The sequence below is a fragment of the Bubalus bubalis genome, chromosome 18, assembly GCF_019923935.1.
Source record: "Bubalus bubalis isolate 160015118507 breed Murrah chromosome 18, NDDB_SH_1, whole genome shotgun sequence".
In the NCBI taxonomy this organism is placed as follows: domain Eukaryota; kingdom Metazoa; phylum Chordata; class Mammalia; order Artiodactyla; family Bovidae; genus Bubalus; species Bubalus bubalis.
In genome coordinates, this window is record NC_059174.1 from 56,076,866 (window position 1) to 56,091,992 (window position 15,127).

The 15,127-nt window shown below is 58.0% G+C and overlaps 2 protein-coding genes across 7 annotated transcripts; one reads left to right on the plus strand and one right to left on the minus strand.

Moving 5' to 3' along the window:
• Nucleotides 1-286: 286 nt before the first annotated feature.
• FAM71E1 (family with sequence similarity 71 member E1) lies at nucleotides 287-5,880 on the minus strand. 4 transcript variants are annotated; one of them, XM_025270073.2, is made up of 5 exons: nucleotides 5,688-5,880; nucleotides 5,385-5,485; nucleotides 4,899-5,065; nucleotides 960-1,230; nucleotides 287-457 (listed from the first exon to the last, which is right to left on the minus strand). In XM_025270073.2, exons 1-5 carry the CDS (start codon nucleotides 5,755-5,757, stop codon nucleotides 401-403), a joined length of 666 nt encoding a protein of 221 aa, XP_025125858.2. In that variant the 5' UTR covers nucleotides 5,758-5,880; the 3' UTR covers nucleotides 287-400. The 4 variants fall into 4 exon arrangements, with proteins under 4 accessions (XP_025125858.2, XP_006080111.3, XP_044787335.1 ...); XM_006080049.3 differs by having other exon boundaries at nucleotides 4,899-5,029; nucleotides 5,385-5,503; nucleotides 5,688-5,847; XM_044931400.1 differs by lacking the exon at nucleotides 5,688-5,880 and having other exon boundaries at nucleotides 4,899-5,029; nucleotides 5,385-5,656.
• A 129-nt stretch (nucleotides 5,881-6,009) lies between these two features.
• EMC10 (ER membrane protein complex subunit 10) lies at nucleotides 6,010-12,325 on the plus strand. 3 transcript variants are annotated; one of them, XM_044931394.2, is made up of 8 exons: nucleotides 6,010-6,202; nucleotides 7,311-7,383; nucleotides 8,272-8,381; nucleotides 9,176-9,280; nucleotides 9,677-9,858; nucleotides 10,013-10,106; nucleotides 10,893-10,942; nucleotides 11,148-12,325. In XM_044931394.2, the coding sequence occupies exons 1-8, from the start codon at nucleotides 6,089-6,091 to the stop codon at nucleotides 11,182-11,184; spliced, it is 765 nt and encodes a 254-aa protein (XP_044787329.2). In that variant the 5' UTR covers nucleotides 6,010-6,088; the 3' UTR covers nucleotides 11,185-12,325. The 3 variants fall into 3 exon arrangements, with proteins under 3 accessions (XP_044787329.2, XP_044787328.2, XP_006080112.2); XM_044931393.2 differs by having other exon boundaries at nucleotides 6,011-6,202; nucleotides 10,856-10,942; XM_006080050.4 differs by lacking the exon at nucleotides 10,893-10,942 and having other exon boundaries at nucleotides 6,013-6,202.
• The last annotated feature ends 2,802 nt before the right edge of the window (nucleotides 12,326-15,127 follow it).

Sequence of the window (15,127 nt, forward strand, 5' to 3'; positions counted from 1 at the left end):
GGGGGACCCAAGACCCTCTGGAGGCAGCCCTCTTGGGAGGACCCACTGTGAGCAGGGACGAGGCGGGCTGGCTACAGTGGCAGCCATAGTAGGTCAAAGAGGAATCCAAGGACTGACTTGGGGGGGCTACCCTTAGGGCGTAGACATGCTGGAATGGTACCTGCGGGGCCCAAGGAGCCAGACACCATGAACCGGAGACCACGCTGAGGCAGCCATTATTGAAAGAGCTGCTTCCGCCACGTTGAATTGTTAACTACGGGGAAAGTGCTCATGACCCGGTTTTCTTAGTTCTTAAGTGGCCGATCTTTAGTAACTTTAATATTAATTCATCTGTCTGGCCCCAAGGTAGGGGACACTTTGATCTCTGGTCTTTTGGTGACCTCAAAGAACGTTGGAGGAGTCAGAGTCCCCAGAGTTCAGACATCTGTGGGTCAAGTCTGGCTTCCATGGCTTGAAGCTGGGTACAAGAGAGAGTTGGACTCAGATGCTTTGTGGATGTATCTGCTGTTTGGGGGATGGGTGAGTGGGCGCTTTGTACTTCCTGGGAAGGCGTGGGGAGCAGGGGAGTTCTCAAGGAAGAGGCCCCTTAGTTTCCAGTGTCCCCACCTTTGAAGACTGGTGTCTTTCCCCTCCCCAGGCATTCGGGGGAACTGGCCTGGCCGACTCTTCAAGGCCTAGGTATTCCCTCTCCAGATCCCAGCGTGCTAGGTCAAGGGGAGGGAGGCTGGGTAGGTGATGCCCCATTAGGAAACCATCGCCACCTCTGTTGTTGCATCAAGGCCCTGCGGACCTTGTTCTGCTTTGACAGCCTCCTGAACTCTGAGCAGAGACAGAACACCCTTTCAGGACTCAGGAGTCTGGGCTCCGGGTCACCTCCACTCTCAGATCCGGGATCCAGGCCCTCAACTCCCTCCTCCCTCCAACCCAGGAGTCCCGCCCACGCCCCTCCCCCTCCTCGCCTCTCCCGCTGGCAGATCGCCGTCCTCCTCTTCGTCATCGTCCTCGTCGTCCTCCAGCGCCGAGTAGTCCTGCGTGAAAGGCACGGCTCCCTGGGCCGAGTGGAAGTGCAGGCGGTAGAGCAGGCGCACCCACTGGCCGAACTCGCGGTCGCGGCTCTCGGGAGGGGCCCGCAGCTGCAGGTAGAAGGCACGGCCAGTGCGGAACTTGACCTTGAGCTGCCAGCGGCTTTCGTCGTGGACGAAGAGCTGGACGAACTGCAAGGGGAACAGCCTGGGTGGGCGGAAGGGGCAGCCTCAGCATCTGACCCTCCCAGGCGCCAGCAGCGCCCACCCCAGCACCCCTCTCCGCCCCCGGAAGGAGTCCTTTGTCACTTTCTCTGCCTCTTGCATTTTATCTACCCCAAACTTTCGTCCAGACAACGGAGCCCATCTTTGTCTCCCGCTAGTCCTCCCCCTCCTGAACTCGAGACTCGAATAGATAGCTGCTTGCTTGAAATTAACATTTGGATGTTGGATGGACATCAGGCACATGTAACATCCAACAGCCCAATTCCTGACCTAAGCCCAACCCCAAATCTGCTCCTCTTCGTCTTCGTCTTAGCTATATCCTCCCGCTTGCTCAGCCAGAAATTGTGCGAGTCGCTCCTGATCCGTCTTTTTTACATCCTTAACCGATCTTACCAAGTCCTGATGGCTCCACCGTTAAAATGTACTAATATTAATACTCCAAATCCAACCATTTCTAAGTCTCTCCACAATTTCCCCGCTTTCACCCGTCTTTTCCCACACTGCCGCCAGAGGGCGCCAATCAGCACCCGGGTGAAATGGGTGCCTGCACTCAGTCGTGTGCGACTCTTTGGGACCCATGGACTGTAGCCCGCCAGGTTCCTCGGTCCATGGGGTTGTCCAGGCAAGAGCACTGGAATGGATTGCCATTTCCTCCTCCACGGGATCTTCCCGACCCAGGGATCGAACCCGTGTTTCCTGCGTCTCCTGCATTACAGGTGGATTCTTTACCTCGGAGCCAAATCAACAGGAGAGTTAGCTCAAATCGCTCCCAGGGCTCAGAGGAAACAGAGTCCTGGTCTTGACCGCTAGGCTCTGCAGGATCTGCGCTGCTTTGTGCCTTCTCCGTCCTCCCCTCCTGCCCTTTCTCCTGGTTTACTGTCTCCAGCCATACTGGTCTTACTGTTCCATAAACCTGCCAGGCTTGGTCCTACCCCAGGACCTTTGCACAGGCTGTTTCCTCTGCCCGAAATCTCCCTCCTCCAACCATCCCCATGGCTCGGCCCCTTCATCTCATGTTTTTCTCAAGAGGCACCTTCTCAGGGAGAAGATCTGTTTACAACCTCCTGCTTATTTACAACCACATCTGCCCTCACTGACCTCCCCATGCCCACCCCCTCACCCCCTTCTGATCTGTCTCCACAGACCTCAGCCCACTGGACAAACTGACATCTATTCTGTCTGCCTTCCTAGTAGAAGGTGAGCTTGAGGGCAGAGAGTGTGGTGCAATTTTTTTCACTGCTGTTTCCTTAGTATCCGGAGCTGACCCACGGTCCGTGCTCAATGAATGCTCACTGAGTATTTGAATACATGAATAGCTCAGGCCCCCAGCCTAACTCAAGGTCCAAAAAAGGCAGTAGAGGAAACAATCCAGATAGGATGGGTAATTTGGCAGAGATCACACAGCAGGAATTTGAACCCAAGTCGTACCAAGGTTCTTAGCAACGCTGGGTAGTTACACACCACCCCCCTCAGGCCCAGCAATGTATCTCCAGAAACTGACTTGACACCCTCCCGGCTGCGCATGGATGTGCCCTGCCTGCTGCACTGGTGGTCACCCCCAGGCACAGGACACATCAGTGTCCCTCGGTAGGCGACTCATCTGTTATTATAGTCCCCAAATGGAAGAAAAGCAGCTGGCTTTTTCACAGCTCATACTCTGTGCCAGGTGCTGTTCCAAGTGTTTCACAAACATTTACTCAGTTTATCCCCTGACAGCCCCGGAAAGTGGGTTCTCCTCTTATCCCCATGTTGCAGGTGAGGAAACTGAGACCCAGATGGGTAGGAAACTTAGCCAAAGGCAGAGAAGAGGTGAAGCCAGGATATGAGCCCCAGCTGTCTGAAGGCAGCCATTCATTCAAGGACATTCCCTATTAGGTAATCACAGCAAGAGGCTGATGCAAGCTTGGTGTCCAAGGGGGTGGAGTTTGTTGAATGGTGTGTCCAAAAGAGGACCTGTCCATCCCCGCACAGAATCACCCAGGACTGGGAGGTGGTTAGAAGTGAGGGGCAGAGGGGTGAGTCTGGAGACTGAGTTGGCAGAACAGGCTCAATGATTTTACTTCTGTGGTATGTTTTATGGTGGGAGAAGGGAGAGTGCTGAAGGAGATTACAAGGAGATCAAAGAGCCCTTCTCAGCACCATCCCTGATATTCTTCCAACTGCAAGTCGTGACTCAAGTGGTGGGATACAATTAATATTGAAAAGTAAAGGGAGGTGGTAGAGAACGTCTCAGTACAGGGTTCTGGCATCAGAATACTGCTTTGTGAAATGCTTTCAACTTATCCAGGGCAGATAAATAAAGGCTGTAAGTAGCTTCAAGTTCGTTTGGGTCAGAATCGGATTATATCACTGAATGAGTTGAAAAAAAAAAAAAACAACTTTTTGGATTTCAGAATTGGAAACAAAGGATTGTGTGTCTGTGTGTGTGTTTGTGTGTATGTGACAATGTGACTGTTCTTCCTTCCTTCCTCCCCTCCCTTCCCCCTTTCTTTCATTAACTATGAAATGCAGGTGGCGCTAGTGGTAAAAGAACCCCCTTGCCAATGCAGGAGACCTAAGAGTCACACGTTCGATTCCTGTGTTGGGAAGATACCCTGAAGGAGGGCATGGCAATCCACTTCAGTATTCTTGCCTGGAGAATCCCATGGACAGAGGAACCTGGTGGGCTACAGTCCACAGCATTGCAGAGTCAGACATTACTGAAACGACTTAGCACACATGCAGTCAAAAAAACAAAAGAAAGCCACTGGCAGAATGTTTCTGTAAATATACTCTACTCATGTAAATGCTTTGGTATTTGCAGCTGGAGCTGGAGGCAGGAGCCTAGGATGGGAGAAGGGTGCATTTTGTGCTGTGTGTGTTTTGTACCTTAGAGTGTATTTGCATTACTTTTTCAATGAAAAAAAAAAAAAAAAGAAAGAAAACACAAAGACCTGCAGGGGCAGTGTGGAGAGAGTGGCCTGAGAGCTCCAGAATCCAGGGGGCCAGTCGTGAGGAGCAGGCAGTTCCAATCCAGGCCACCCCTGACTCACTCTAGGACCCTGGCCAAGTGGCTCGCCTCTCTGGGCCTTGGTTTTTCTTTTTGAGGATAGGGTTAAGGGGCCCCTGCATATGAGAGTATGGGGTCAGAGACGAGACAATGTGCATGGTCCATGGGACAACTGCCATTCAGTGAAAGTGAACTCGCTCAGTTGTGTCTGACTCTGCAACCCCATGGACTGTAGCCTACCAGGCTCCTCCATCCATGGGATTTCCCAGGCAAGAGTACTGGAGTGGGTTGCCATTTCCTTCTCCAGAGGATCTTCCCAACCCAGGGATCAGACCTGGGTCTCCCGCATTGCAGGCAGACACTTTACCGTCTGAGCCACCAAGGAAACCCATGCAGTAGGTGCTGCATAAATGCTCACTCTCCTGACCCCTACCAGGATGTGGCCATGGGGTTGGCCTCATGTCCATCTATCCCTGACTGCGGATCCCTGTGGATGGCCCTGTGCTTGTTCTCCTGGGTGGACCAGTAGCCCACAGAGGGCTGGCAGCCATCCATGGCTCCTGGCCCTGGGGGTCTTCCGGGTGAAAGGAGGTGCTTCAGGGAATCTAGTGTGCCCAGAGCTGAGGAGGAACGCAGTGTAGGCTGGGAGTGGGGGCAGTCACCCGAAGAGCTGCAGGTGTCCATTCTCCTTGGCAGGGCCCGCCAGAAGCAACAGGTCTGGGAGTTCCAGGGCTGGACTGGAGGCTGCCACTCCCATGGTGACCTTGTTGGCAACTTCTCCTAACCGAGTCACCTGGGCCGGGGGAGGGGTGGCATCAGAGGTTAGAAGCTGGATAAATGGAGAGCAGGGTTGGGGAGGGATCAGAGGTCAGGAATTTTGGTAGGATTAAGGGGCATGAACCAAGAAAATTAACCATCAAGAACAGGATCAGATATCTTGGGGTCAAAGGTCGAGTCACCTGGGTATGAAGTCAGGGACATGGACTGAGGGAATCAACGGTTAGCAGTCATAGAGAAACTAAAGGTTTGGAGGTATTGGCGGGCGTGGGGTGTGGAGGTCAGGAGATGGGCGGTAAGGTGAGGAGAGGTTCCCTACGTCTGGAGGTCGGGGCCTAGGCTTGGGCTCAGAGGGTCCTGGGGTTCCGCACCTGCACGAAGTTGCTCTCAAAGATGGGGAAGTCTCGCAGCTGGTCGAATTCGCCGCTCAGGAGATGGCGCTGGAGCCGTCCGGGCCGGCCCGTGGGACAGGCTGAAACCAGGGGGCGTTCTACAGAAGCGGCGAAGTTCTCAGATCTATTCCAAGAGGCTGGGTAGGGGTCCCCTAACCAGGGCGGACAGCTCCGCGCGGAGGGTAGGCGGTTCCCGGCTACCGGTCTCCGCATCGCAGGCCCCATCCCTCACCTGGTTCCCACACCTAATCCAACCCCTCCAGGCCCGGTTCCGCATCTCACCTGCCATCACGCCTGGTCCCGCCTCACCTGCTCCACCGAAGGCCGGCTTGGGCTCGTGGCCCCGTTTCATCGCAACGCCCCACCCCTTGGGAGGAGCGGAGGGCGGCGCCCAGGGAGAAAACGGGGGCGGGGCCGCGGGCTCTGTGACGTCATAGCGCGGCGGATGTCGTCGATACGTCGGAAGTCCACGGTTGTGACGTCACCCGAGGGCGCGGTACCCGGACGCCCGGAGGGAGCCGCGGTCGCCCAGTGACGTCAGGCCCCGGTAGCCGGTGGGCGCTAGTGCGCAGACGCAAGGAGCCGGCGCAGGCGCACGGGTGACGGGATGCGGCCCGTTTCTCCCGGCGTGCTCCGCGGCGCCCGCCTGACTCCAGCCTCTGGGCTGGAGGGAAGGGGCAGAGATGTCCGTCCCCGCCGCTGGGGCGACTCGACTGCTCCTCCTCTTGCTGGTGGCGGCAGCAACTCCCAGCCGGGCGCGGGGTAGTGGCTGCAGGTCCGGAGCCGCTGTGAGGGGAGTGAGTACTTATTCGATTTGCATAGAGGGCAGGGCCGCCGGCGATCGTGGTCTTGGGTCTTTAGGTCGGTTAAGGTGGGAACGAGGCTGCGCAGGGCCGGGAGGGAAGGCGAGATGAAAACCGTTCAAAGCGAGGCTGCAGTCCTGTGCATGCATGAGGCCTGGGAGAAAGCGAGAGGTTAGGAAGGCTCCGCTGCTGCTGCTGCTAAGTCGCTTCAGTCGTGTCCGACTCTGTGCGACCCCATAGACGGCAGCCCACCAGGCTCCCCCATCCCTGGGATTCTCCAGGCAAGAACACTGGAGTGAGTTGCCATTTCCCTCTCCATAGGAAGGCTCTAGCTCGTGAATATGCATAAGGGGGCGGGGCTCGGTTGGGATTTTTGGCACCAGGGCTCTTGGTGCGGTGAAAACTCGGCTTCACCCAAAGAGGAGATCGGGGCAAGACTAAGTTTTGAACGCTTGGGATCCGCAGTCATGAATATGCTTGAGGAAGTGTGGCCCGGGTGGAATCTTGGCAAATCAGACGTCGGGGCGGCTAAAATGAAAATGGCGAGGGGGCTCTCGAGAGAATGGAGGAGTTCCGTCTCCCGCATACGCGTGGGGTGGGCGGAATGTTGAGCTCAAGGATTAAAATCTGGAACGAGGTAGCGCAGGCTTGAGGGTGGAGAGTTGAGTATGCAGAGGTAGGAGAAATTTGGAGAGTTGGAGAAAAGGAAGGCCAGAAATCTTGAATTTGCTTGATGGCGGCATCGTGACTGTTGAGGCTTAAGGTGACATCGAGGTCATTTGAATATTAGGTTGGGAAGGATACCCTTTAACTCATGAATATTTATGATGCTAGGCGTGAAAGTGACTTGGAGGTAGTTGCCTTGAAAATGAGGCAACTGGTTTGCAAGCTCTGGTTTTCTGGGACCCGTCCAGATCATGAATTTTCATGAAATGGTCAGATTCCGGTGGAATCGTGAGCATGCATCAGTGTTTGGATATGGGTATGAAAATAAGGCTCTTCCAGCAAGCAGCCTACGGGTCTGTCTGTCCTGGGGTTCCTGGATCCTTCCGGACTGAGGACTCTGATGGTCCTTAAGTGGGTCCCTTTTTATCACTCACAGGTGGGGGTGGAAGGTCGAGAAGGTGAGGGCTGCGGCACCGTGGGGCTGCTATTGGAGCACTCATTTGAGATCGGTGAGTCCAACAACATCCTGACCTGGACACTTATCCACTGCCCTGTGAATTCAGATGCCTCCCCATGTGAGACACATCGTCCATTCACTCACAGCTTTGCACTTGGGAGTGTGTTTGCATTAACACGGGGGAGTTGGATGGGGAAGAATAGAAGCTCTGTCTTTGAATACCCCTATACTGGTAAGAAAAATGCCAGTGTCAGAAAGGTCACTGTGGTGGTAATAAGCTCAGAGCAGCCTTTCCTGACCAGTTGTCCCGTGCCCTGCCCTTGTGGGTAAATGCTCCTCCTGTATTAACTCAGACATCTTCAGACTAGTCATGCAAAGTAGGAGGTGTTAGGGATAGCTCCATTTTCCAGAAGAGCAAACCGAGGTGCAGAGGGACATCAGACAAGGTTCTTTTACAAGTGAATAACAGAGCCAGTACCTGCTCTAAAGCGCAGCTTAAACTGCGCTAATGCAGGCATCCAGACTCCCAGAGATGTCAGTGCAGCCCAGGGGTTCATAATGCAGTCTGAGGACCCAGACTCTGGCGGGGGTTGGGGGGGCATTCATGATAACCACTGAAGCTGGGACCCTCTGCAGACCTCTCCAGTCAGAGCCTGGCATCTGCTCAAGAAAGCCTGGCCTTGGGAGTGCCCAAGCTCTGTACACCATGATCTGTAGCTGGGGAAGCTGAGGGCCAGATAGGTTATGTGAGCGACCTTGGGTCATCTGGCAAGTTGGAGGCCAGGTTTAGGAGCTCTGGGGTCCGGGCACCTATCGTGGGCAGTACAAGGTGGAGGTGTCCCCAGTTTTTAGGTGGAACAATGGGGAGGTGACCTGGTCACTGCGAGGGCTGACAGGTGTGGTGGCCCGCTGAGTCCAGGTGTGCCCCTGCCCCCTCCAGATGACAGTGCCCACTTCCGGAAGCGGGGCTCGCTGCTCTGGAACCAGCAAGATGGCACCTTGTCTTTATCACAGCGGCAGCTCAACGAGGAGGAGCGGGGCCGGCTCCGGGTGAGGAGGGGACCCTAGCTTTGCTGGAGTGGGGGGCATGTGCCTCGGAGCAAGCGGGCGTACTTCCGGGTCCTCCTTGGGGAGGGTGCGGGGAGGCACCGGGCTCAGGTGGGGCTCTGGACAGCACGGTGGAGAAAGGGAGGAAGGAGAGGCAGAGGGACCAGCTAGCTGACTTTGGGGGGAACCTCACAAAAGCTGCCACAGTCCACTGCTGCTCTGTCCCTTTGGCCAGATGGAGCTGTAGGGGAGGCTGGGGACACAGGCTTCGTTCTGGGCAGCTGCGGGCCCCTGGGTGCCCTCCCTGTGGGTAAGGTCCGCCTGGACCAGTATGGTGCCCACGTGATTCCTTTCACCCCCAGAGAAAATTTGCTGCTCATAGAACTGGGGAGTCCCGGGCCTTCCCTGGTGCCTCGGTGGTACACGCTTTCACTGCATTGGGCCCAGGTTCCATCCGCAGCCAGGAACTAAGATCCCAGAAGCCACTTGGGGCAACCCCAAGAAAGAAAGAAAAAAATAAAGGAATAACAGTCTGGGTGTGGGACTGGACCCAAATCTGGGGGCAGCGTTCTCAGGGACTTGTTCTGTCGCTGGGCCGGGCTCTGCTCTCCTCCTGGTGGTCTTCCCTCTCCCTACCCCCTTGCCCAGTGGGGCAGGCCAGTGGGAGGAGTCTTGGGCTTGGCTGGGCCAGGGAGTGGGGAGGGGCTTTCCTGGCTGGGAGCCCCGTGGGGGTGCAGACTTGGTGGGGGCTGGGTGCTGCCTCGCTCACTGCCACCCCCTCCTCTCCGCCCTTGCAGGACGTGGCAGCACTGAACGGCCTGTACCGTGTCCGGGTCCCGCGGCGGCCTGGGGCCCCTGATGGCCCAGAAGCCGGTGGCTACGTCTCCTCCTTTGTCCCTGCGGTGAGTCAGCGACGAGGACCCGGCCCCATCCTTGCTTTGCCGAACCGCTCCAGCCCGGGTCCTTCCGTTCGGCCTCCATTGTCCGTGGTCCAGCATTTAAGGATGGGAAAGGCTTGGACCTGGTCCTGCCTTCGAGGGTCTCCTGGGCTGGAGAGGGACAGTCCAGTTGGCGGGGGCTCCGATAGGGCAGCTCAGGGCCTTGTGGGCGCTGGAGAGGCTGCTGATTCCACCTGAGGTTGGTGGGGTGAGAGGGGGTCTCGTGGAGGGCTTTGAAAGATGCTTCAGAGGCCCCGTGGGTTGTCGGGGTGGGGGGGGTGGTGGTGCTGGTGTGGGCAAAGCCTGGGCAGCAGCCCCTGCTGGCCCTCCTCCTCTCAGCCCCCTCCCCTCCTCCCCCAGTGCTCCCTGGTAGAGTCTCACCTCTCGGACCAGCTGACCCTGCATGTGGACGTGGCCGGCAACGTGGTAGGCGTGTCGGTGGTGACGTACCCCGCGGGCTGCCGGGGCCACGAGGTGGAGGATGTGGACCTGGAGCTGTTCAACACCTCTGTGCAGTTGCAGCCGCCGGTCACAGCACCCGGGTGAGCAGGGGGTGCGGGAAGGGGACAGAGCCAGGCCCCTCCGGCAGGGCCAGCCTCCCACCCCGCCCCTCCCCCGACCCTTCTGGGCTGCCTGCGGCTCTGGGCAGGGAGGGGCACCTCATCGCATCTCCTCCTTCTACCCCTACCTTCCCAGGCCTGAGACAGCGGCTTTCATCGAGCGCCTGGAGATGGAGCAGGCCCAGAAGGCCAAGAACCCCCAGGAGCAGAAGTCCTTCTTCGCTAAATATGTGAGTGGGGTTCTGCGCGCCCCTGGGGCCCTTTCCCACCAGCCCTCTCCCTCCCATCCTGAGCCCTGCTCCGTCCTGCTCGGCTCCCCTCCTGTATGCAGGTCTCTGTGCTCCTCTCCCTGGCCCCTGGGCTGAGCGCTGGAGCCCCGCGCCCTGGCCCTCCCCCGCCCGTGTCCGCTCGTGGCGGTGGTCAAGGGGCATCCGGTCTCAGAAAACGGCCCGCCCCGGAGCTGGGCCGTGAGGGGAGCCGGGACCAGCCCCCTGGGTGCCTGGCCGGGGTCAGACCAAGCACAGGCGGTGTCAGTCTGTCCAGTTTGGAGGGAGTGCAGGGGCGGGGCGTGGTCAGGGAGGGGCGGGGTCCATGCGGACCGAGGACAGGAGAGGGGGCCTGAGCTGCGCTGGGGGTGGGGGCTGCGGGGTGGAAGGGAGAGATCTAGGGGGACAGGTTTAGAAAGGAGGGATTTGGGGCGGGGGGTCCACCCCTCAGGCTGGGGAGGTGGGTGGCAGGGTCTGGGGAGGATCCTGGGAGCCGAGGGTCCTTGGTGCTGGTGACGCTGGGGCTGGAGGAGGCCGTCCCACCCGGGCCAGGGCAGGGGTCGCGGAAGCCAGCGAGGCCTCGGTTAGCGTGCTGGTCGCTGGAAACGCGGCCCGGAGAGGCCGAGGGCGCGCCCGGCCTGGCCCGCTCTCCCTGACGGCCGCCGGACACCTCAGCCACCGCTGGCCCTGACCTGCGCCCCCGCCCCCCTCAGTGGCATCTCATCCTGGGGGGGGCCGTGTTGCTCACAGCCCTGCGTCCTGCCGCCCCCGGGCCCGCACCGCCGCCGCACGAGGCCTGAGTGAGGACCCGCCCCCTCCGGTCTCCCCGCTCCCTGCAGCCCCCCGGCCCTCCCCCAGCCCGTAGTGCAGTAGGGGACCCGGGCCCACTCCCCCCACGCCTCCCCTCACGCCGCGCCCACCTCCCCCACGCTGGCCGGGCCACCACTTACCTCACCTCTCTTCTCTGTCTCTCTGTCCATCCGCCCCCGTGTCGCCGGCTCACAGTGGATGTACATCGTCCCAGTCGTCCTCTTCCTCATGATGTCGGGAGCACCGGACACTGGGGGCCAGGGCGGGGGCGGCGGCGGCGGTGGCGGCGGAGGCAGCGGCCGATGAGGGGCACCGGGCCAGGGTGCCGCCCGCCCTCTTTCACCCAGAGCACGCCCTTCCTGCCCAGCGTGCCCGCACCCTTGATCATCTTAGGAGGGACTCTCCGGACCGTCCATCTCTGCGTCCCGTGGGGGTCAGAGGGCGCCCCCTCCCCAGGAGTCCCTCCCCTCTTGTGCTTGGAGTTACTGTGGGTGTGGGGGTGGCTGGGTTCTGGGCCCTGCTGCACCGCACCTTCCCCCATGGCTCCACTGTAGCCCCTGCGGTATCCCTTTGCCGCAGGGTAGAGCCCACACTCCCGGTCCGGCTCTGACCTCACGTCCGGCCCCCTCACCCCGCCCTCCCAAGCCCTGCGGGGTGGGAACACGCCTCGTTCTCTCCGGCCTCCGTGCCTTTGTCTAGTCTCGTCACCCCGCCAGGCCAGGGGATGCCCCTTGTCTGACACTGGATTGGGACACCAGTCTCCTGTCTGTGGTCTTGAGGGCACCCTGGGGCTCCCCGAAGCCCAGAGCTGGCACAGAGAAGGGGTAGGCCGGCCTGGGGCGCCCCCTTTTCACATCTGCACAGCCTTGCTCCCCCTGCTCTGGCCTGTATCTGCCCACGGCCCTAGTGGAAGTTGAGAATTCCTGCTGTTAGGATGCCAGGCCCTCCAGAGGCTCTGGGGCTTGAACCAGTGATGTTGGAAGTCAAAGCAGAGCGATCTACCCAGCAGTGGAGTCAGGGGCCAGTCGATGTATAGAATCCCTTTCCCGGCTGGTCGTTGCCCTGGGACTTTGCTGGGTCCTTGCCATTTATCTCCCTTCCTCCTTCTGTCTGTTTAAAAACATCCACAACATAAATGAAATAGGTAAACGTTTGGGAAAGTTGCAGCTTGCAACTTAACAGGCAAACGCAGCTGTTAACTAGGCTAAGAGACTGTCAGGATGTACAGGCGCTACTGAATTCTGCCGGTGGCTGGGTATGTGATTTAGAAACGCCAAAAAAAATGGCCGCCGTTGTCATGGTAACGGCGACATCAGGCTCCATGGTGTGTGTATAGCAGTTTATTAAAGCGTCCCCTAAATATTCAGCGTTCAGTTTGCCTCCTGCTTCATGTGGTTATAAATAGCGGGACGTCGAAGGCTGTCGCCTGCCTGTCCCTGGTGTGAGTTTGACTTCCCGCGGACACGTGACTCAATTACTACGGCAGGTTAGAGACATTTTTACGAGCAGACCAAATGGCCAAGGAAGGTGCTTGGTGGAGTCTCCCTGATGACTCGATCAGGTAATTTTACCTCCTGGAGTGACTGCCAGCACCAGCCAGCGGGAAGGCTGTTCCCCGCCCTCTGTAACCAGAGTAGTAAGTTGGGCGTTGTACACTGACCTGCACTCGCCGTTGTGCTCCAGGTCAGTGTCTTCTGCGGTTTTGTCCTCTGCCATGTCCAGAGAGTGGCCTTGTGCTCCGTGTGCCACCAGAAAAGGGACACCGAGCTCATTCAGCCCGCCCTCCACCTACTTTTTTCACAAAATTCACACTTGACCAAAACACAGGACTGCAGACGTGACGGCGCAGTCGGTGTTTTTGAGAGCTGCTCGCGTCCTTTGCTCCACAGCGGTGTTTATGTTTCTGAGTTCCTCTTGTGACTCGTCTGATGATGCTGAGACCTCCGTGTGCTTTCTATCTTCTGATGCCCTTGGATTCTGATCTGCTGCAGCTACCCGCAGCTCCAGGAGCTCAGAGCCCAACCCTCTGGGGACCCAGCCACCCCTCTGCCCAGTGACAAGAGGCCTGGGAAATACTGCCTCTGTGTTTTCAAGTGTGACTTGTGTCGCATGCCTGCCAGCATTGGGGGTTATTGGTTTACCCATTTTTGGGGTAGCTTTAAGAGCTGAGCGGGTCCCCGAGTTGCTCTAACTGGTGTTTCTTTCTCCGCCGTAGGAGACACTGCCCCGCACTGTCCCCTCCTGCTCTGTGTGATGCATCTGTCACTGATGCTTTCCTGGGCAGTGTTCACAAAACTGCTTTTGATCCTTTAATTCGCAGCTGTGATCTGCCAGTCATTTGCTGGAGTAACCTGAGATCTGAGGTCTTTATCTGATTACTTTCTTCTTAGACTTTTTCAGCCACTCTCAAGCGGGGAGAGTTACTCTGTGGCATTTTCTAGTCAGTATCTGAGCTGGTGCCGGCTCCCTGGGTATCTGTCCTGGTTAAACCTCTCTTCTCAATCTTACCCGTCCCCGGAGAGCACAGTCACTGTTTTCTTTGGATTGATCAGGGTATCTGGGGATAGCAAACGAAACCCAAAGGATTCTGTAGCATCCAATGCCTAGAACCTTCTGCTCAGCCCAGCCTGGCACCTCTTCCCTGCACTGGGGGGCAGCCGAGCTTTCAGTCTCCTGCGTCTGACTCTTTAGAAACTCCTTCCAGAAATAAGCAAGTCTGTGTACACAGTTTTTGCAAAAATATGTTACCCCAGCTCCCCACCCCCACCCCATCACCCAAAAGAAGTCAGGGAGGTTTCCATGTCTGATACTGAGTGGTTCTCATTGTACCTCGTGCCTGGCTCTGAGTAGATCCTACTGGTCTGTCGATGGACCTTTGGGTGCTGCAGGGATCCCCATGTGCCCGCTTGATTCCCCTCTCGTGTGTGTGGGACCCCTCACCCCCACCTCCATAGACCAGCTGCCCGTTCACATTGGAGGTTGGGAGCAACCCTTCCTGATGGCTCCCAAGCCCGTCTCCAGCCCCAACTCCCCTCCAGGTTCTCCAGACCCCAGGTTCCTTCCCCTTGTGCCTCAGGGACCGGTGAGGGAGTCTGTGTCACCCAGGAATCTGGGTGGCGCTAGAGGTAAAAGAATCCACCTGCAGATGCAGGAGATATAAGAGACACGAGTTCGATTCCTGGATCGGGAAGATCTCTTGGAGGAGGGCACGGCAACCCATTCCAGTCTTCTTGCCTGGAGAATCTCATGGACAGGGGAGCCTGGCGGGCTTCAGTCCATGGGTCACACAGTTAGACACGACTGAAGCGACTAGGCATGCACACACAGAGTTGGACATGCACAGAGAGTGGTGCCAGCCCCCAACCCCAGCCTCAGACCAGAGGACTGGGCCGCCTGCCCATTGTTCTTCCCTGCCTTCTCCCTTCTCCTGCAGCCAGACCCCCTCCCCAGCCTCCAGTGTGCCCCATCCAGGCCCTCCCCATCATGGAGGGCTTTCCAACCCAGAGCTGCCCCTGCTCCTTGGCTTCCCAGCACCCTCAGGACAGAGTCCCAGCCCTCAGCCTGGCCTGTGAGGCCCTCTGGTCTCCTCTTCCTCTTCCGCCTCGTGAATCACTACCCCAGCCTTGGTTCCTGATTCACTTAGATGTCCCCAGGCCAGACTGCAGACATCTTCCCTCCTCTCCCACCCCCACACCCCCCCCTTGTCCTGTCTCACGCCTTCCTCTCTGTCCCCACCAAGCTCAGCCCTCCCTCTCTCCCTCCTGCTTCCTCACCCCAGCCTCCTGACGTCTGGTCTAAGACAGACACGAGCACCCATGAGGCGAATACTCAGTGGAGGGAAGGCCCCTCCCCAATTTCCTGCCCCACAGAATGCCACCTGTTCCCTGGCACTGGGGAAACCCCTCCCTGCACCTATGCCTTCATACTGTCGTCTGGCTTATTGAGAACAGCTGGCTCAGCCATAAAGAGCCTGCCTGCCAGTGCAGGAGATGAAAGAGACGTGGGTTTGATCCCTGGGTCAGGAAGATCCCCTGGAGAAGGAAATGGCAACCCACTCCAGTATTCTTGCCTGGGAAATCCCATGGACAGAGGAGCCCGGCGGGCTCCATGGAGTTGCAAAGAATTGGACATGACTGAGCACACACACAAGACAGTTCTTTGGCAAGTATTCTTTT

What these genes read in the sequence shown, in the direction of transcription:
- FAM71E1 (XM_006080048.3), bottom strand. Translation starts at nt 5,630, where the DNA reads ATGGGGCCTGCGATGCGGAGACCGGTAGCCGGGAACCGCCTACCCTCC. An exon ending in GGACACCTGCAGCTCTTCGG is followed by an intron (nt 1,231 to 4,898) that starts GTGACTGCCCCC and finishes CCGCCCACCCAG; the next exon opens with GCTGTTCCCCTTGCAGTTCG. An exon ending in GCGATCTGCCAGCGGGAGAG is followed by an intron (nt 458 to 959) that starts GCGAGGAGGGGG and finishes TCTTGTACCCAG; the next exon opens with CTTCAAGCCATGGAAGCCAG.
- EMC10 (XM_006080050.4), top strand. Translation starts at nt 6,089, where the DNA reads ATGTCCGTCCCCGCCGCTGGGGCGACTCGACTGCTCCTCCTCTTGCTG. An exon ending in AGGAGCGGGGCCGGCTCCGG is followed by an intron (nt 8,382 to 9,175) that starts GTGAGGAGGGGA and finishes CCGCCCTTGCAG; the next exon opens with GACGTGGCAGCACTGAACGG. An exon ending in AGTCCTTCTTCGCTAAATAT is followed by an intron (nt 10,107 to 11,147) that starts GTGAGTGGGGTT and finishes GCCGGCTCACAG; the next exon opens with TGGATGTACATCGTCCCAGT.